The sequence below is a fragment of the Pinus tabuliformis genome, chromosome 2_2 (genome assembly GCF_031772625.1).
Source record: "Pinus tabuliformis cultivar Carrire ecotype Pingquan chromosome 2_2, CPIR1, whole genome shotgun sequence".
NCBI classification, from domain to species: domain Eukaryota; kingdom Viridiplantae; phylum Streptophyta; class Pinopsida; order Pinales; family Pinaceae; genus Pinus; species Pinus tabuliformis.
Window position 1 is genome coordinate 249,363,780 of NC_142300.1, and position 21,412 is coordinate 249,385,191.

General features: G+C 39.1%; 1 protein-coding gene across 5 annotated transcripts in view; it reads right to left on the minus strand.

Moving 5' to 3' along the window:
- Positions 1-21,412, minus strand: part of LOC149192225 (histone acetyltransferase GCN5-like) — a 427,304-nt gene that overhangs the window by 281,084 nt on the left and 124,808 nt on the right. For all 5 annotated transcript variants that reach the window (XM_089404509.1, XM_089404510.1, XM_089404508.1 and 2 more), the window contains exons 6-7: positions 575-618; positions 129-228 (exon numbers count right to left, since the gene is read on the minus strand). In XM_089404509.1, the coding sequence (XP_089260635.1) occupies positions 129-228; positions 575-618 (144 nt within the window). The remainder of the gene's footprint in view (positions 1-128; positions 229-574; positions 619-21,412) is intronic.

Sequence of the window (21,412 nt, forward strand, 5' to 3'; positions counted from 1 at the left end):
TGATTAAGGAGCTAGAATGGCTTGGTGCTTATAAGTGTCAAAGGAAATTATCATGTAAGTTTTAGGATCAATGACCAAAATTTCCAGATACTACCAACTATCGCAATAAAAATAGTTATGGATTTCACCTGCCGCTGCCACCGGATCATAGCTGGTAGATCTGTGTAAGGCAACTTAGGGTCTATTTTGCACTCCATGAGGATTCCCCCATCGTAATCCTTGATGTACCTGGAATGAAGTCATAACATGTATTACGACTCTAGTAAGTAATGCAAACAGACTAAGGTATAAGATCTGCCTTAGAACAAACAGAAACTACACAAGGTAATAAAGCGCTTCAATCCAGCTTTCCTGATTAAAAAACTATTTGTATGCTATTCTATAGAAAAAACAGATTTGAGTCCAGAGAGCCATATATGCATGCTTCAAAGTTCAAAGGCATACTTAACATCCCGGAAAAATACTGGCATTATAATAAATATCTATATAGATAAGTCATAATGCCACTCAAACTCTTCTGTTGCTTATTATTCATAATCAATTTACAAAACTTCATCTTAGATGAGAAGAATACCCATGCCATCTCTCCTTCTCCAGCTTGATCTCCTTTGTAAAATCCTGCACTTGCATAAAAATATATGATGTTGTCACTCAGATCATTGTGCCTCAAAATAGGGGAAGATATGATATACAGAACAGAAAAATTTTCAATGATATCTACCCTGTCATAACCCTTAATTTTTTATGCAAGATTTAGATTATTGGCTTGGGAAGAATATGAACAGAGCATTCCACAACCTCGGTAAAATATATATTTTAGGAAGATGTAAAATACTCATTAATTCATGTAAAAAACAAGTAAAAGTTATTTCCTATATATAAAGGTCCAATCAAGATCCCTGGTGAGATCATAAGAACATTCTTAACGGTGACATACCCACCATCCCTACTCCAAAATAATTTATTAAAAGCACCTGAACGTATCTCCAGCATGTTCTAGTAAAACTCACACTACCATGATGTCGGTTCAATCCAATCTCTGTTACTCTTGATGAGATTGTCTGTGAAAGGCTATCTTCTTAGTAAGGATGCCAAAGAGTTAGACACTTTAGTTTATTCTGAGTTCTGACTTTATTGCTGACCTAGTAGCTCACATAAGATTCCATTGTAAATACCCCTGTTTTGGTTTTCCCTTTTCAGCTTTCTTGTAAATTGTCTCTTGTTAATATAAGATGCATTAGTCAGTTTATTTTATTTATTAATAGCAAACAGTTTAGTACTTGCTCCTTGCCAATTGCCATATGACAGCCACAACAACTAAAAATTGGAACAAACAACTTTTGAAAGTACAGTAAAAAGGTCTCAACACAATGTTTATGTGAATAAGTTATGATTCACAACACTGACTGTAGAAATGGGTAACTCATGTCTGGGACAGCTCACCACGTTCCTGCAAGACAGATATTAGCTAGCTATTTTCAATAAACTTCATAACAATTATAGCAGATGGAGAATTGCAATCTACAGGGCAATTGCATAATGATGCTTTGCAAGTTCAGAGGAATTTTAATTACGAAAAGACAGCTAGCAGTGATGCTACATATTGAGATCTAGGGTTCTGTTTATTGTTCAAAAAATCTATTTAGAAAGGAGTGCTCACCTGGTAGTATGACACTTCAGTCATCTCCTTATGAAGATTTACATTGATTGTAAAATCTTGATGCTGCAGCCTTGTATGATATCTGATTAACATTAATATATTCAATGTATTTAAAATGAAACATGTCTTTTGTATTCTACCTGATATTTTATTATTTGTCGATTTTCTCTTGTTCTTCTGGCACCTTTTGTTCATCTGAGGACACAGGCAATTTTTTTTTCCATTCTTTTGTTTCATTCTTGTGAATCACATTCATAATCTTTCTTATTAGATGACTGTAACTTGAGACATGGTGTTTCTGACAACCACAGTTTGCAGACTTTAAAATGGGAAAGACTTGCATCAAAAATTGTCTGAAGCAACTTCCAAAAAAAGCTGCTTTTGTATTGAAAGAGTTGATAACTTGGAAGAAGGGATCACAAAATTTCAGTAATATTGATGGCATAATTCTACATATGGATTGTATTAAACATCAATAAACTCAAACCTTCATAAATTATTTAACAAGGAATCACCTAGTTATAAAACTAGTCCAAAAGCTTTAAAAGCTTCAGTCTCAAAAATGTATTGCATTGCTACAACACGGGAGATACATACTGCAGTAAGATTGAGTTGCCATGCACAAAAGAGTGGAACTACAAATCAATAGATTGCAGAAGAAAACTGTAGTTGAACACACATAATTCTCACTTAACTGATCCTATGATACATCTATGCAAATGTACCTTTCAACAACTTAACATGTGAATCATTGACCAGAAGGATAATGGATAGCTGTATGACTATGTCAAATGGGCTTGAATAAACAACGAGAATTGCTTTCTTGGGAATAATCTGCTCTCTTCTTATAAAAGAAAAACTGTGTAACTTAAAATTGAAGAGCAAAGAGGAAGCAAATTATTCATTATATGAGAATAATGTGATTCTATGTACCAAGAAAGAAACAAAGTAGATAGGCATACGGTGAAGCCTTTGGAGTTGGGACATGGGTGTCCCTAGAGTTGACCTTGGGTGATGGCAACCCTAAACTAGTCAGAGTATCATGAGGTGAGGCGCCCACCAGATCATGGTGACTAGTTGAGTGAGTACCAATGGTGTTGTGGTACCTATAGGATAATGATAATGCTGATGTAGGTCAAGAGTGTCGACCTAGATGATGATGCTATCAATGAATTCTACCTTTTCTTAGAGAAATTTGTCAACTTGAGAACATATGGATAGTCATTATGAATACCTCCCTAGTTAAGAGGAGTGTTGATTTTTGTAACTATGGTCAGTCTTCATAATTATTATTTTTGTCCTTGATGTATTTGAAATTTGAATAGCATATTCTTCATGCTTTGGTAAAAAGAAAAATATTATTTTCAAAAGAAAGAAATTTGAAATTTTGAAATTGAATTTTTTGGCTCCTCCTAGTCAAGTCAGCCCCTTAAAAGGTTCAGGTTAGCTCCAGCTAAGACACACCCATTTCGATGGCTAGTCAACTACATATATATATGAGGCATTTGACTCCCCTCCAAGACCAATTCAGATCTTTTGTTCATAGTGAGTTAGGATTTCCTGAGGAAGAGAGTAAGACGGGTCTGAGGCAAGCATACGAAGCTCTGAGGCTAGCATAGGAAGGTCTGAGGCATGACGATTTGTACGACGTGTTGCAGGATGAATTGCAGGTCAAGTTGCAAGACAAATTGCAGGAGGACTTGCAGGTCTGGGGCAATCTGAGGCAGATAAGTTTGAGGTCTGAAGCAGCCAGCCAATGAAAGGCCCATTCCGAGCCAGCGAAGTGTCACCTATGAGGGCTAGCAAAGCAGCATTTTTGAAGCAAGAACAGAGCATGTTTCTTGGGCAAATTGACTTGACTAGGGGGATGGACCACGGACCAGGTTAAACCTAGTATTTGACTAGTGTGTATCTCTGTTGACTTAAAGAATTTCTCTATTGAAAAGGCTGTTGGGTTTTTCCCCCATGTGGGTATTCCAAGGGTAAAATAATGTGTTCTTGTGCAGTTGTCTCTTTATGATATCTTGGCATATTGTTGAAGTTCTCTCTGTAATTATTTTATGATGCATAACAAATGTAAGATAAGATCTAAATAAGAAGAAACATAATCAATTTATCAGATTGGAGAACTATCTAAAAATCAACATATATATCAATTTCCATACATGACCAAATTAGGTCAATGTGACTTGTTAAATGCTTGATACTAGAAGGTGTAATGTTCCTTTTTCCAAACATTGGGAAATGAGAATATCTTATTAGCCTGGGTTACAAATTAAAAATAATTATGGGCTATGGGATAATTAATTAAATAAAAGTGACTAAAGAAAAAGAAACATTATAAGTCACTTTAATAACAGAAGGAAAAGACCCATGGTATTCTGATAGTCCATGACTATTAAAGAAGATGAGATCTCACTCCTTATGCATGCATTTGGGATTATTGTTTTGTTGTTGTTGAGTTGATCTCTTGGAGCTTTTCTGGGTGAGAGCCTACATTATGTAGAAGGTTAGTTTCAGTAGTCAGTGGTCCACTCTAGCTAATCTAGAAAGGAGGGGTTTCGGTATTGAGAGATATACCCTAGCTACTCAAAGAGGAGGGATCAAATCAAATCCAATCGTTGGGCTTAATGTGAAGATCGCAAGGAGAGGTCAATCAGATCTCTCGCAAGGGCATAACATTGGAGTAGCTGTTGTCAACCATTCAGATGTTTTGCTAGTGTTTTAACAAGTTCTGATCCAGATTTGGCATGTGATATCATATTCCAATTAATAAAATAAGGCTGAGTTTCTGATAAATATTTTCTGTGTTTTTCTTGCTGAGTTTTTGCAAAAGTGCCATGTTGTTATTTAAATTTGTGGCAAAATTATTTGTGTAAATTATTTTGAAGAATTCTATAATCAATGAATGAATTGAATTGATTTACATGAGCAAATGAAGCTCAATAAGTAATACAGATATATTTACAGAAATAGAAACATCAAGTTTCTATTAGAAAATAGAAACATCAAGTTTCTATTAGAAAATAGAAACAACCAGTTTCTTCTAAGAAACTGCTAAAAAAATAAAAATAGAAACAGCTAATAAGAATGAGCATTAAACACTAAATAGTATTATTCTAATACCCTCCCTTAATGCTCAATCTAATTACAACTCCGATAGACCCTCTGAATTTTACAAACTTATCAGGACCAAGAGGCTTAGTGAAGATGTCGGTGGGCTGCTCCGTTGTGGGAACATATTGCAACTGAACGGATCCGTCTTCAACAAGCTGGCGAATGTAGTGACAATGGGTTTCTACATGCTTTGTTCGTTCATGAAAGACTGGATTCTTGGCAAGTTTGAGCACTCCCTAATTATCACAGAACAAGGGAGTAGGACCTGTCTGGAAAACATGCATATCCACAAGCATATGTCGAAGCCAAACTGCCTCACAAGATGCCTTAACTACTCCCCGATACTCTGCGTCTGTTGAGGAGAGAGCCACTGCCTGCTACTTCTTACTAGTCTAGGTGACAGCACCGGATCCTAGATTAAACACATACCCAGCTGTAGATTTACGGTCATCAACCAAACCGGCCCAGTCAGACTCTGTGTAACCACTGAGTATAGGATCGGAACTTCGAGTGCACAGAAGTCCATAATCAGGCGTGCCACGCACATAATGCAACACACGCTTCGCAGCGATCCAATGATAAGCCTTAGGAGCTGACATGAAGCGAGAAATGTAGCTCACTGCAAAATTGATGTCAGGTCTAGTGGCAGTAAGGTAAATGAGGCTGCCCACTAATTGCCTGAATAAAGTTTCATCCACAAGGGGTGAGGATGACTGAGCTAAAAGTTTGAGCCCTGGTTCCATAGGAGTCGTGGCAGGTTTGCAATCCTGCATTCTGAATCTGTCCACAAGATTTCTGGCATATTTGGACTAAGAGAGAAAGATGTTATTCTCAGTCTGCCAGACTTCAACCCCCAAACAGTAATGAAGAAGTCCTAAAGCTGTCATATCAAAAGTGTTGCACAAACCCTGTTTGATCCCATGGATCAAATGTGTTGAGCTGCCAGTCATGATAAGGTCATCCACATAGACAACCACAAACAGAATATCATCACCAATATGCTTGATATACAGGTTTGCATCAGATGGACTCCGCTGAAAACCATGATCTGTGAGGTACTGATCAATTTTCATGTACCAAGCCCGAGGAGCTTGTTTCAGACCATAGAGTGCTTTGACTAATCTACAGACTTTCTGTTCTTGACCAGCAACCTTGAATCCTGGAGGCTGCGTCATGTAGACTTCTTCCTGTAAGTCACCATTCAGAAAAGCACTCTTTACATCCATTTGATGGACTTTCCAATTGAACTAAGCTGCTAAGGCAAGGACAAGCCGTATGGTACTCATCTTGGTTGTAGGAGCAAAGGTCTCCTCATAGTCAATGCCTTCCTTTTGTGAGAACCCTCGAGCAACAAGACGAGCTTTATACTTGTCTAGGGTTCCGTCTGCTTTGTATTTTACTTTATATACCCATTTGCAGCTAATGGGCTTTTTCCCTGCAGGAAGATCAGAAAGGGTCCAAGTGTGATTCTTCTGAAGACTCTGGAATTCAGCTTCCATAGCCTGTTCCCACTCAGGTGTACCCTTAGCCTCTGAATAGGTTTGAGGCTCAAAAATACTGTGCAGGTTAGCCATAAGAGCAAAATTTATTGTAGACTATTGTTTTCTCTTATGTCTAGAAGTTCTACCTTCAAGGAGCTCATAATCCCGGAGATCACCAATGGTTTTAGCCCACCATTTAGGCCGAAGAGTAGAGGAACCAATGTCAGGAGGAGATGGAGAAGGCTCAGGAACAATAGGAGCAGCAAGAGGAGGGTTATTTTCCGAAGGAAGCTCAGGTAGTGCATCATCAAATACTGATGCTGCATCATCCCTCCCATCAGGTGGACCTACCGGAAGAAGAACACTGTGAGGCTGATCCTCAGAACACTGCTCAAAAGGAGGAGACTGAAAGAATCCTCTATCTTCATCAAATACTACATCACGACTGAAGCTAAGACGACTAGTGGCTATATCTATCAACCTATAGGCCTTGTGATGATCACTGTACTATGTCATCATGAGTTTCAGGCTTTTGGAATCCAACTTAGAGCGCTTAGCAGCTGGAATCCAAACATATGCAACTGAGCCAAATACTTTGAGGTCACTGATCTTAGGCTTACGGCCAGACCAAACCTCTTCAAGAGTCTTCCCCTTAACAGCCTGAGTAGGTGATCGGTTAAGAAGATAGACAGCAGTAAATACTGCTTCAGCCCAGAATTTGTTCGGAACATTCTTGTGATGTAACATGGAACGAGCCATTTCAACAACCGTACGGTTGCGGTGTTTGACAACACTGTTCTGCTGTGGAGTGTAGGGTGTAGTTAACTGATGTTTGATGCCATGAGGATCACAAAAGTTGGAGAAGGCAGGAGAACAAAATTCCCCCTGTTATCTGTCCTAAGAGTTATGATATTACAACTAGACTCTTTTTCAACTAAGGATTTAAACTTCTGAAAGATACTAAATACATCAGATTTATTTTTTTGAAAATACACCCACATCTTTCTACTAAAATCATCTACAATAAGCAAAAAATATTTGCAACCAGTAATAGAAGATGTATGCATAGGACCACAAATATCAGCATGAATTAACTAGAGTACCTTAGATGCACGCCAAGATTCTCCATCCTTGAATGAAGACCGATGTTGCTTGCCAGCTTGACAGGCGCGGCATACTCCCAACTGCTGAGTCTGAATATCAGGTAACCCTGACACAAGTCCCTCCGAGAGAGCTAAGAGAGACACTGCATGTTTAGATGCCCATATCGCTGATGCCATAGAGTGTTGATGGGAGAAACACGAGCTGTTAGAGCTACTTCTGGAGAATCTCCAGTGTCAAGAAGCCTGTATAGACCATGATCCTCTAGGCCAACAGCAACTATAAGACTAGTGTCCCTGCCGATAATGGAACACTTGTGCGCACTGAACATTACATCAAGCTGAGGAGAGTTCCTCATAATCTGGCTGACAGACAGCAGATTAATTTCCATACCAGGAACATAGTACACGTTCAGGAAGATGAGTGTGTACCCACCAGACTGGATCTGAACTATACCTTTGCCAACCACTGTGTACTCTTCACCTCCGCTGAATACTACTGAATCACTGAAAGGTGAGAAGTCAATAAACCAGTCACGCCTGTGAGAGAAATGGCGTGATGCACCAGAGTCAATGTACCAGGCCGAAAACGGAACATGATCTGAAGACCTTTTAGCCATAAAGGCGTAAAAGGCAGATTCTGTCTACTCTGAATGTTCTGCAACATTCGCTGTCTGATGGGGCCCTCCCTGTTTCTTCTGTTCAGAAGCAATCCTCTGACGGCAATCTTTCTTCATGTGGCCGAATTTATGATAGTAATTACACTGCACATTTTTCTTCCTAGCAGGATCAAAAAACTGAGAAGAACCTTTCTGCTGAAAGGACTGAGAGGACTGATATTCGACAGCGAAAGCATTTTCTAAGGAGGCTGATGAGACACCACTACCAAATTGTTGTTTCCAACAATCCTGCTGCATGAGTTTGGTGCATAACTTCGGAAACTTTAGATCAACATTAGTGGAGGTAATGTTGAGTGTTTCTATGAAGTGCTCATATGATTTTGGTAGACTTTTCAGAGTGATGACTACCATATCTTCTTCCTCCATGGTTCGACCAATGGCTTCGAGCTGATCTCGAATGTCTTTAATCTTGTTAAGATGTTCCTGTAAAGACATATGTTCGTCCATCATGATGGAGAACAACTGATTCTTGAGAAAGAAAGCTCTGCTCTTGTCGGATGTCTCGTGCAGTTCCTTCAAATGTTGCCAGATCTCGGCAGCTGTCTTGCCAGAAGGAATCTGCGGTAACTGATCATCAGTCACAGAGAGCTTGAGAAGCATAACGGCCTCTCGATTTCGATCATCAAACTTATCTTGATCGGTGCCAGCTGTACCAGGACGGAGCTCTTTGTTCAGAATGAGCTGATCAAGACGCCTATATTCAAAAATGGTCAACATTCTCTGTTTCCAGATGTTATAATTTGTGCCATTAAAGCGTTGATTGCCTTCCAACATCAGATTGGTTAGCGAGGCCATCTGCACGTTTCCCAAGACACGGAAAACAACAAAGGAGTCTGGCACATATTTTAATGCAGATGCCGACTGATCCGGACAAAATCTAACAGGTGCTGAAAAAAATTCAAATCCGCTGACGTGAAAATCAAGACACAGAAAACGATGCACCCAGAAAATTCTGACGACTACCCAGTTGAGATATTACAAAACCCACATCAAATCTGTGATCAGAAGAAGTTTTCGATAAATAAAAATAGGTAAAATACCTCAGTCGATATTAATGTTGCAGAGGCTTTTAATGATGTTGTTGCAACGAACAGTTTCTGATGATACAGTAGTTCCTTAGGATCGTTGTCATGCTATAATACCGCCGAGCACCCAGCTCAACTGCCCGCTACAAAAATGATGGTGCTATGTGCTGCGAAGGTCCCCGCGCCACTCTTTCCCTCAACGAAATAGTGGCCAGGCTTCCTAAACACTAGCCTGACGTCTCTTCAGAATTGTGGGTGTATTCCGTCGCTCGGTGGTAAAAACAAACGCAGAGAATGGTGCCCGGGAGACAAGATATGGCTTGAATCCCGCATCCGAGTGGCTTGTGGAACAGCAAGATCTTTCGATGGTGCCGATGCTGTGTCCCACAATATTTTACGGATTCTCGAGCTGGAGCTGGAGCCACCAGATGATGGATGTCGGACGCCTTCTCTCGCCAATGGAGAAACTCGCCAGGCTTACCCGCAGCAAGTCTCACAAGCTGCTCTACGAAAAATCGCGGCCAAATCGCTTGCAGAGGCTCAACAATGGCGGATAGCAAAGGAAGGCGGATTTTCTCACCCTCAGCGAAAGAAAGAAGTGAACCCACCAAAATGGCACCGAACTCTTGACGAACAGGTGTCCTTCTTCTCCCGCAGAAAGCACAAAGAAACTATCGGATGATGGACGTCGGACGTACCTGCGTGGACTAGTATCGTTGGACAAAAAAAACGGTAACGTTGGACTTGTGGCTTCCTTCTAACTAAAACTGACGACCTTCGACACCACGTGAAAACCAAATCCTCAATCAAGTCACAGCAAAGCACTGCTAAATCCTACCGTGGGTAGATTGATAGTTGAGCTCACGGAAGTGGCAGATCAAACCAAACATTAGAGCGTGGCCCGCCTGAGTAAAACTTCCTACAATCACCAAAGCCCTTTGCCTTTCACTGCCTTTACCTAAGAAAAAACTGCGGCTCAGAAATTATGACGCCCAAAAAAAAAAATTCAGACTCCTAGAGAGCTATTTTGAAATGAAGCAAAATTTTTCATACAATGAAAAATTATTTCGAAAAAATACCCGAGCTCTAATACCATAATCAATGAATGAATTGAATTTATTTACATGAGCAAATGAAGCTCAATAAGTAATACAGAGATATTTACAGAAATAGAAACATCAAGTTTCTATTAGAAAATAAAAACAACCAGTTTCTTCTAAGAAATTGCTAAAAGATAAAAATAGAAACAGCTAATAAGAATGAGCATTAAACACTAAATAGTATTATTCTAATATTCTAAAGAGAAGATTTATCGAAAATTTTAGAAAAATAATTAAAAGGAATATTACAGTGGTAATCAGAGCTAATTTTCCTACCAACCTAAGGGTTTAAAGGGTAATTTCATCAATGCTTGGATTAGTAAGTTTTTGTGGCAGCCGAATTTCTTATGTAGGGATGATTTACTTCATGGGAACCAGAAACCCTAGCCTAGGTTGAAACCCTAGTGCAAAAAAATGATTGCATGAAAAGTCAAATCTTCGTGGTTTCAAGGGGCCAAGTTCCTGCTCACAGAAAACGGGGTTCTCCAATCAAAAGGGCCAAATTAGAGTATTAGTAAGCCACAAATTTGCACCCACAAAGAAGGTCACACAGCGAGCTAAAAAGGGTGTCGAATTTTCAAGTCAGTTCAGAAATTTCGTGGGCCAGATTCTCAGAAAAAAAGGGGGGGCCAAATTTACAAACACCTAAGGATGAGTTTAATACCCTACATTAGATTGAAATCGAGCATTCAACGGGCCGAGTTCCGCTCACAAAAAGGGGGACGAATAAATCCAATTGAAAGGGTCGACTTCAAGTATTAGAAAGCCACAAAATCACATCAACAAGGGACGTCGAGCAGCTAGCTAAAAATGGGGTCAAATTACCAAGTGTTGGAGGCTCAAATTGGTTTGGAATTTTTGTGGGCTGAATTCTCAGTAAGAAGGTCGACTTACTCCTTAAAAAACCCTACGAATTGTCAGTTCGTTGTTAAAAGAACGGGTTGATAAAAACTCTAGTGCAAGTGTAGTCCAAAGGGAAAAATAGTGAAGGGACGACCTAGTAAATCTGAAGGGATGCACTAACACAAAACCCTAGCATGAATTGCAGTCTCTAGGGAAAATTAGTTATTGTTTTCTTGGCAAATTTGTACTGGTTTTTGGGAGTGGCTGAGTGTGGGTCGAATTGGCCAAATCAAGAGGGTTGATTTCTACTATAGAACCAAGGTTGAGTTGCGCCTATTGGGATGGCCAAATATGGGTGTTAAAAACCCACATATTTGCACCAATGTGAAGGAATGAATTGTTGATTTGTTGGGTCGAGTTAACATTCTGGGCAACCAATTTTACCATGTTCTATCTTAGAATTTCATGTAAAGATTCCTCCAAGGAATTCCTATAGTAAATAATGTCATAGTTTTATCATTTTAATTTCTGGGTTGCCTATTGTTTTAATTATTGGCGATTTCTGTTGCGAAATTTCTAAAAGAATTTTTATGGTATTTTTCAAGAAAAACTTATGCCATAGAATTTCTAAAACAAAACCCTTGAATTTTGGGAGAGATTTTTAATGGTTGGTAGCATATTTAGTAGTAATGGAAAGGGCAAACCATAGTAACCCTGAAATCCCTTGAAACTACTAAAGAAGAATTTGAAAATTTGCAAGTTTATTGCTGTTAGAAAATCAAAAAAGCAAAAAGATTTTCTTATCTTGATAATTACTTGTGATTTCTTTGAATTCTTATTATCTTCTTCTATGTCTTCTTTTATCTTTTCATGATCAAGCAACTACCAAAACATAAATGCATGAAGATCAAAACAAGGACACAGGATGTAGGCTCTCAGCCAAGGCAAAACCACTCTCCTAGGGGAAAACTCAAAAATTATATTCTCTTATTTTATAACCACATCAAATGAGACAACCAAGACCCTTTGACCAAGACAAAGACCTCCTCCAAACCACCAAGTCAGCCTCCCAACAAAGTCCTTTCCAGATGACAAAAGTTTGCTTCTAGTCAACAAAAGTCAACCCTCTTCAATCCTTCTTCAATCACAGATTTCGACCCTACTGTTAGCGCTTGAAATTTCACCTCAGGCTGAGAAAGGTAAACCTCAAGGCAACATCAAACCATTCAGCCCCGTAGCTAGCCCTACGGGGCAGGAGAAGGCTCTCTCCGGTCAATCTCGGTAGATCTTCAATTGATGAGATGACCAATAAGGTAACACTGATATTGGGCTAGTAAACTGATCAAAAGGGGTTTTTAATTAAATGACGGGGTTGTTCCGGGCTGCATGGGCAAAATCACAGCTTGAACAGAGAAATATAATGAACAACACAGATTATCGACTAAGGCAAGGTAGGAAAGACATTTAACACCAAATCTAGATTTAAACGGGATGGCAAGACTGGTGAGGAGCTGACAAGGGCATAGGAGATGAATCCTTGTCAAACAGAGGAAAACATTAAACATGAACAAACTTATAGGCAGAGCATGGCAGGCATGAATTCTTACCTAAACACTTCATTTGTTCAGTTAGAAATGATCATGTAGTGAAATGAAACATAACAGATTACATATGAAACAAGGGAAAACTTATGCTAAATTATCATACCACAGGAATCTCAGAAGTTAGAGCTGTGTAATTTCATTAAATTCTCTGCCAAAAACTGTACATGGTCAGCTCTGTTCTCCACCAGCTCTCAGCACTCGGAACTCTCCCCTCTAACTCTCTCTTACAAATGAATTTTTTTTTTATAATAGATACATGCTGCTCAGGAAAAACCAATCGACCCCAAAACCTCTGCGCTGTTACAATTACAAAAATTAGAAATGGGTGTTTCATCTAAGCTAAACATAGAACAGCCTTTCCCAAAATCCTCTGATGGCTTGACATATGGAGCGCTAATCCTTTTGAATCGGGACTGAGGATAAAAGTAGGCGAATTGACCCCGTTTTCTGCTGTGACAGATGTCTTAAAATGCTATGACACAGTTGAGCTCGGGGGCAAAAACAATTCATGTATTAAAAATACGATCTAAAATAAATGGGAAAAGACTGCTCTTTCTGTTTTGAGCTAAGTATTTATTTAGCCAAGTCATGATGTTGAGTGCCTCTTCAGCGTCTTCGTCTTCCTCAAGAGAATCGGGATGATGAGCAAAACCATGGCCTTTACGATGTCACTGCAATGCCATAAATGGTCCCTGTCCAGATTTTATGCCGCATATTTTCCTTAGATGAAACGGACGCCTTAAATATTGCAACAACTGCCACGTTACTAATATCTTTAATTCATATGCAAACAGTTCATCTTCCCTTTGGTAAATTTTGAACTTCGAAAACATATGTCATTTGGCAATGGAATGATGGACTCTATTTTAAAAGGTTCACTCATTGATTGATTTGAACTTCCAAATGAGGATGAAGTTTGTCAAGGCCGATTCCTTCAACATGACAGGTTATAATGGTTATTTCTGGTTGGTCAAAGACAACAAAATCCAAATCGTTGATATCTGTAAAGCAAACCTGTATGTCAACCAAACTTGGAGATGCCCGTTCAATTCTTGATTGGCTTCCAGAGTCTTCCTTCACTACAACTTTTATAGAATAGCTTGTGTTGGGTAGAAGGCCCCTAAGTCGATATTTCCCTGAACTGTTTGTTGTTGTTTCTTCATAATAGCCTTTTGAGAGTGATCTTGCCTCCAAAGAAATGCCTTCCCTGGACTGCCCTGAAAGCGACGTTACAGTTCCCAGAACACTGTAAGCAACGCGATGAGCAACAAATGTCACTTCTTTAACTTCTCCAGATTCTAGTTCTATCGCCGCAATGTATGCCAACGAACCAGAGAGTGATGCGAACAAGAACCACAAATTTATAGACTCTGAGCATGTGATCACAGTAATAACCATGAATGCAGTGCCCAATTGTAACAAGCCACTGTAATGAGCTAGATATAAATGTGATCATCAATTCAGATCGCGTCCACGGAGATGGAGCAAGTGAGATACATAAAATATTGCCTCAGAATCATGGTAATGTGCAATCCAAGTTACACAAGCCACAAAAAATGCGTCAGAATTATGGTGCGATCCATTTCTTTCGGAAATACGATCCACATAAATAGTGCAAGGGAATACATATGGGCCACATATAGTGTAACAAAGAGCGAGCCTATGAGAGTACATACGAGCCACAAATTATGAATCTAACCACTGAATTATTTAGACAAAGAGATATGTAACCCACAGAGAAATGTATTCAGATCACTGTAATAGACTGCGAGCTTTAGAACATATCACAGTCAAACAAACATGAGCCTTAGAGAATACCAAATTGATACCCAAAATTTAGTCTAGTTCACCAAAAGAGAGGCTACCAGATCAGAAATTCATCCAATAAAGGTCACATGGATATGCTGCGAAGACTTACAAGGGTATACGAGGCTATGAATATTTGATCAAGATCTGGACCTGCAACATCAATTTTCCAGCATCAATTTTCCAGAAGAATTCTCTTTCCCACGCGACCCCTCTCTAACTTCATCCAACACACTTGCAAGTTGAAGTCTTTGAGCTGCATGATCTCATTCATTGCCTTCTGTACTGAAGGATCCGGAACTATATCAACCACAAGTATCTGTTGTATGTTATACCCATATGACCCCATTGCTTTTTCAAGCTCTTCTAACACAACTTTGGCAACATCGCCCTTTTGCTCAAATAATTCATCTTTGGAACATTTGCTCGAACCACATCAAACACATAAGCTTGAATTTGTTCTTGAGGATTTTGCAGCTCATAAAATGCATCGTCAGCATTCTGTTTCACAACACGATACTAGATGGAGCAAAATAATTGCACAAAGACATTGTCCTGAAATTTATCTGAAACCATATGACGAAGTCGTTGATAATAAACTGGACCAATGAATATTTCACAAGTAAGATCTGTACCAAGGGTGCCACTGTAGAGAACCTCTGTGCCATGATAGTTGAAATCATATGAAGATAAAACTTGACCAAATTCATCAACAGTAGAGTCTGATGTATGCTTTGTTTTCTTTGTGCTTTTACAAAGGTAGGAGCTTGAAGTTGTTGCCAGTTGAAGAGCTGAAGATAAATTACATAATCTAAAAAGCAACATTTAAATGATTTCTTCTTCAAAACAGGGTTTTGAAGAAGAATCAATCTCTGACATGAAACGGAGTCTAACATCGGCTCCACTTGGGATGGCAGCTACCGCTCCGTGGAGGTGCCAAGAATCGCAGAACTTTGGGAGAGCAGATAGTGCCTCCACCCATTGGGCAATGGAGTCATCATCGACACAACTCTTGACTTATTTTCAAACTGAAACTGAACTCAAACTGATCTGATCTCAAGATTGAAATGACTGAGAAAATGACTTAACAATCTTCAAGCAAACTAAAACAAGATGCTGCCCTTATGGCTGCTTATTTATTTACAAAGCTACCCTACTTTGCTGTACTAGATCAGGTAATACTAAAGTGCCAAATTAACCATTCGAGTAAACCTGAGAATGATGCCGCCGCTTGAGAATGCTTCCACGAGGACACAGGTATAATTGTTGGCAGCCCTTCATGCACGTAATGAGCCTGGTCACGGACAAGACAGCCTGATCTATCAATCAAACTGAAAAATGTGTCCATGTATGCCGCAATAGGATCACGGAAGCCAGACTCTGTTGGCTGCCCCAACTCTGCAACACATACTTCCAGCTGCACACTGTCAATGTAAACGACTGTAGGCAATTCTATGATATCTTTTTTCGAATGAGGAAGGATTTCCAAGAACTTTTTAGGGTCTTGGAAATCATATGACTGAATTTGCTCATCGAGACATTGAATCTCCTTTTCAACTCTTTCAACCACTAACTCACAAGCACAAGTTTTAACTTCAAAAGGAAACTTTGGCGATTTCAAACATTGAAGGAAGGTACTGAAAAATTCTTCATTAATTTCAATATCCACTAAACATTCTCTAAATTTGTTTAGAGCTTCACACAGGGCAGGGTTTGCCACATACCCTTCCATTGCATGAATGGATCAGCAAGCACTGGAATGTCTGGATCGCATGGGAGTCGCCAGGTGAATGGTTCAGCCTGCATATGTATCTGACTGCTGTCCACCATCAGCATCAGATCTGCACCTTGATTGCATGTACTGGGACAAGACAATCAACAAATTGAATGTTCTCCCCAGTATGGTCGCCAGTATGTTAGCGCTTGAAATTTCACCTCAGGCTGAGAAAGGTAAACCTCAAGGCAACATCAAACCATTCAGCCCCGTAGCTAGCCCTACGGGGCAGGAGAAGGCTCTCTTCGGTCAATCTCGATAGATCTTCAATTGATGAGATGACCAATAAGGTAACACTGATATTAGGCTAGTAAACTGATCAAAAGGGGTTTTTAATTAAATGACGGGGTTGTTCCGGGCTGCATGGGCAAAATCACAGCTTGAACAGAGAAATATAATGAACAACACAGATTATCGACTAAGGCAAGGTAGGCAAGACATTTAACACCAAATCTAAATTCAAACGGGATGGCAAGACTGGTGAGGAGCTGACAAGGGCATAGGAGATGAATCCTTGTCAAACAGAGGAAAACATTAAACATGAACAAACTTATAGGCAGAGCATGGCAGGCATGAATTCTTACCTAAACACTTCATTTGTTCAGTTAGAAATGATCATGTAGTGAAATGAAACATAACAGATTACATATGAAACAAGGGAAAACTTATGCTAAATTATCATACCACAGGAATCTCAGAAGTCAGAGCTGTGTAATTTCATTAAATTCTCTGCCAAAAACTGTACATGGTAAGCTCTGTTCTCCACCAGCTCTCAGCACTCAGAACTCTCCCCTCTAACTCTCTCTTACAAATGAATTTTTTTTTTATAATAGATACATGCTGCTCAGGAAAAACCAATCGACCCCAAAACCTCTGCGTTGTTACAATTACAAAAATTAGAAATGGGCGTTTCATCTAAGCTAAACATAGAACAGCCTTTCCCAAAATCCTATGATGGCTTGACATATGGAGCGCTGATCCTTTTGAATCGGGACTGAGGATAAAAGTAGGCGAATTGACCCCGTTTTCTGCTGTGACAGATGTCTTAAAATGCTATGACACAGTTGAGCTCGGGGGCAAAAACAATTCATGTATTAAAAATACGATCTAAAATAAATGGGAAAAGACTGCTCTTTCTGTTTTGAGCTAAGTATTTATTTAGCCAAGTCATGATGTTGAGTGCCTCTTCAGCGTCTTCGTCTTCCTCAAGAGAATCGGGATGATGAGCAAAACCATGGCCTTTACGATGTCACTGCAATGCCATAAATGGTCCCTGTCCAGATTTTATGCCGCATATTTTCCTTAGATGAAACGGACGCCTTAAATATTGCAACAACTGCCACGTTACTAATATCTGTAATTCATATGCAAACGGTTCATCTTCCCTTTGGTAAATTTTGAACTTCGAAAACATATGTCATTTGGCAATGGAATGATGGACTCTATTTTAAAAGGTTCACTCATTGATTGATTTGAACTTCCAAATGAGGATGAAGTTTGTCAAGGCCGATTCCTTCAACATGACAGGTTATAATGGTTATAATGGTTGGTCAAAGACAACAAAATCCAAATCGTTGATATCTGTAAAGCAAACCTGTATGTCAACCAAACTTGGAGATGCCCGTTCAATTCTTGATTGGCTTCCAGAGTCTTCCTTCACTACAACTTTTATAGAATAGCTTGTGTTGGGTAGAAGGCCCCTAAGTCGATATTTCCCTGAACTGTTTGTTGTTGTTTCTTCATAATAGCCTTTTGAGAGTGATCTTGCCTCCAAAGAAATGCCTTCCCTGGACTGCCCTGAAAGCGACGTTACAGTTCCCAGAACACTGTAAGCAACGCGATGAGCAACAAATGTCACTTCTTTAACTTCTCCAGATTCTAGTTCTATCGCCGCAATGTATGCCAACGAACCAGAGAGTGATGCGAACAAGAACCACAAATTTATAGACTCTGAGCATGTGATCACAGTAATAACCATGAATGCAGTGCCCAATTGTAACAAGCCACTGTAATGAGCTAGATATAAATGTGATCATCAATTCAGATCGCGTCCACGGAGATGGAGCAAGTGAGATACATAAAATATTGCCTCAGAATCATGGTAATGTGCAATCCAAGTTACACAAGCCACAAAAAATGCGTCAGAATTATGGTGCGATCCATTTCTTTCGGAAATACGATCCACATAAATAGTGCAAGGGAATACATATGGGCCACATAGAGTGTAACAAAGAGCGAGCCTATGAGAGTACATACGAGCCACAAATTATGAATCTAACCACTGAATTATTTAGACAAAGAGATATGTAACCCACAAAGAAATGTATTCAGATCACTGTAATAGACTGCGAGCTTTAGAACATATCACAGTCAAACAAACATGAGCCTTACAGAATACCAATTTGATACCCAAAATTTAGTCTAGTTCACCAAAAGAGAGGCTACCAGATCAGAAATTCATCCAATAAAGGTCACATGGATATGCTGCGAAGACTTACAAGGGTATATGAGGCTATGAATATTTGATCAAGATCTGGACCTGCAACATCAATTTTCCAGCATCAATTTTCCAGAAGAATTCTCTTTCCCACGCGACCCCTCTCTAACTTCATCCAACACACTTGCAAGTTGAAGTCGTTGGGCTGCATGATCTCATTCATTGCCTTCTGTACTGAAGGATCCGGAACTATATCAACCACAAGTATCTGTTGTATGTTATACCCATATGACCCCATTGCTTTTTCAAGCTCTTCTAACACAACTTTGGCAACATCGCCCTTTTGCTCAAATAATTCATCCAAATTCATCTTTGGAACATTTGCTCGAACCACATCAAACACATAAGCTTGAATTTGTTCTTGAGGATTTTGCAGCTCATAAAATGCATCGTCAGCATTCTGTTTCACAACACGATACTAGATGGAGCAAAATAATTGCACAAAGACATTGTCTTGAAATTTATCTAAAACCATATGACGAAGTCGTTGATAATAAACTGGACCAATGAATATTTCACAAGTAAGCTCTGTACCAAGGGTGCCACTGTAGAGAACCTCTGTGCCATGATAGTTGAAATCATATGAAGATAAAACTTGACCAAATTCATCAACAGTAGAGTCTGATGTATGCTTTGTTTTCTTTGTGCTTTTACAGAGGTAGGAGCTTGAAGTTGCTGCCAGTTGAAGAGCTGAAGATAAATTACATAATCTAAAAAGCAACATTTAAATGATTTCTTCTTCAAAACAGGGTTTTGAAGAAGAATCAATCTCTGACATGAGACGGAGTCTAACACCTACTACATCATAATTTCGACCTCTACTGCAAACCTGCAACATTCGGCCCCTCTTGCAACACATAAATCTCGCATGTGTGAGCCAAAACAAGAGAAAAATATGCTTCTTTCCTTCGCTAGGCTTCCTCCTTCCTTCTCTAGGGTTTTTCTTCTTCCTTCAAGCCTTTTTCACTCCTTTTTCTTGCCTTCGCACTTTCTTGTGATCTCAGATCGAACTTGGATGGATGGATGCCATAATAGGTCGAATATCTTGCCTATATATAGTCTTCAAGGGTGGTCAAATTCCTTCAATGAGGCTGACTTGACAAAAGATGAGGCCGACTTGGTGGAGGAGCCATAAATGACTATTTTACATGAAAAAATTTTCCTTTCTTGACATAAGAAGCCCAAGAAGGGTCTAGAACATAATTACAAGGACAATGACTCATGACACAAACCCTAGAAGCACACAATGGGTGATTGGACCTAGAAATATAACAAATTGAGCATGAAGCCCATGCTTATAAAATAATAATAATTTTCTTTTCTTTTACAATAATTTTTCTTTTTCTTTATTTTTTACAAATACATAATAATTAACAATTATGAAGACTGATACTAGTTACATTTTCAACACTCCCTCTTAACTAGGCAGGTATTCATACTTGTTCAATCGGTACAAAGTTGACCTCAATTTGAATTGTTCCAAGAAGAGTACAACAATATACACAATGCTAGATACCATCAAGGCCAAAAACAGTCAAGGTATCAATCAAGTGTTATCAAGGCTACCTGCGAAGACACTAACTCAACAGGGACTAAGGTGTCATCAAGACAACTTACCACTATAGGTACCATTAGGCTACAGCCCTACTATCAATACAAAAAGATATGGATATCATCTAGGCCTCCATGCCATGACACCAACCCTTACAGGGATCTAGGTATCATCAAGGTCAAACACTAAAACAGAGCTCCATAAGACCAAGATACCCTCCCACACTGAGATCTAGACATCATCAAGGCCAAACTATAACTCAGATCTCAATACAAACTAGGCCAAGATGTCCTCCCAAGTACCATCATACAGGCACGCAGCCTAAGGTACTCATCTCTCCCTCTCAATCAAATCAATCCAAGCATGTTTATCAAATATTCAAAACTTCTCAGGGAGAGATTAACACACCAGCTACTTGTTCATTCATTAGAACATAATGTAGCCTCACGAGCCCAACCAGTATCAAACTTCCATATATTGGTTCTTACTATCAATATGCTAGCATAAAATCCGGGGTCTTCAACCAATTTGATGTTTCTTAGTTCATCATGATATCCAAACAAATCTCAACAGAAGCTCCATTTTCCAACCTTCTCAAGTAGCACCAAACACAACCTCGGCACTTCTCAAACCAAATCTTTGTTTACGATTCATTAAACAAGAATAACCATCAGTAGTGCTTTAGCCAATCTTTGATCTCCTTCTCTCCTCGTGACTTTCATCAAATGTACTATTATTAGCCCTGGCGGAGATAAGTCCATCATCAACAACTTTATTCTTCCAGCTACACAGGCTCTTTCTATATCATCAGAGAACTTCACCTTCCAATATAGCATTCCTTTAATGTCATTAGAGTTCTTTCAGCTCCTTTCCATCATGCTCATTATCATCATAAGGTCATCATCAAATATGAGGTAGACATACATTTTTACAAATCTCAACAAATACAACCAAGCACAAATATGAACTTAACTTTAATGAGAGCATCTAGGGTTATCAAAAACTTTGAATAAAGAATTAAACTTTAGATATCAAGACCTAAACCTTGTTAGGGTTTCAATTATAGCAAAAACAATTAACTAGGGTTACACTTTCATGCCCTAGACTCTTACGACAACCTTTGTGAGGGAGTTGTCACAAACCTCAGATATTATCATCAAAATTTTAATAATA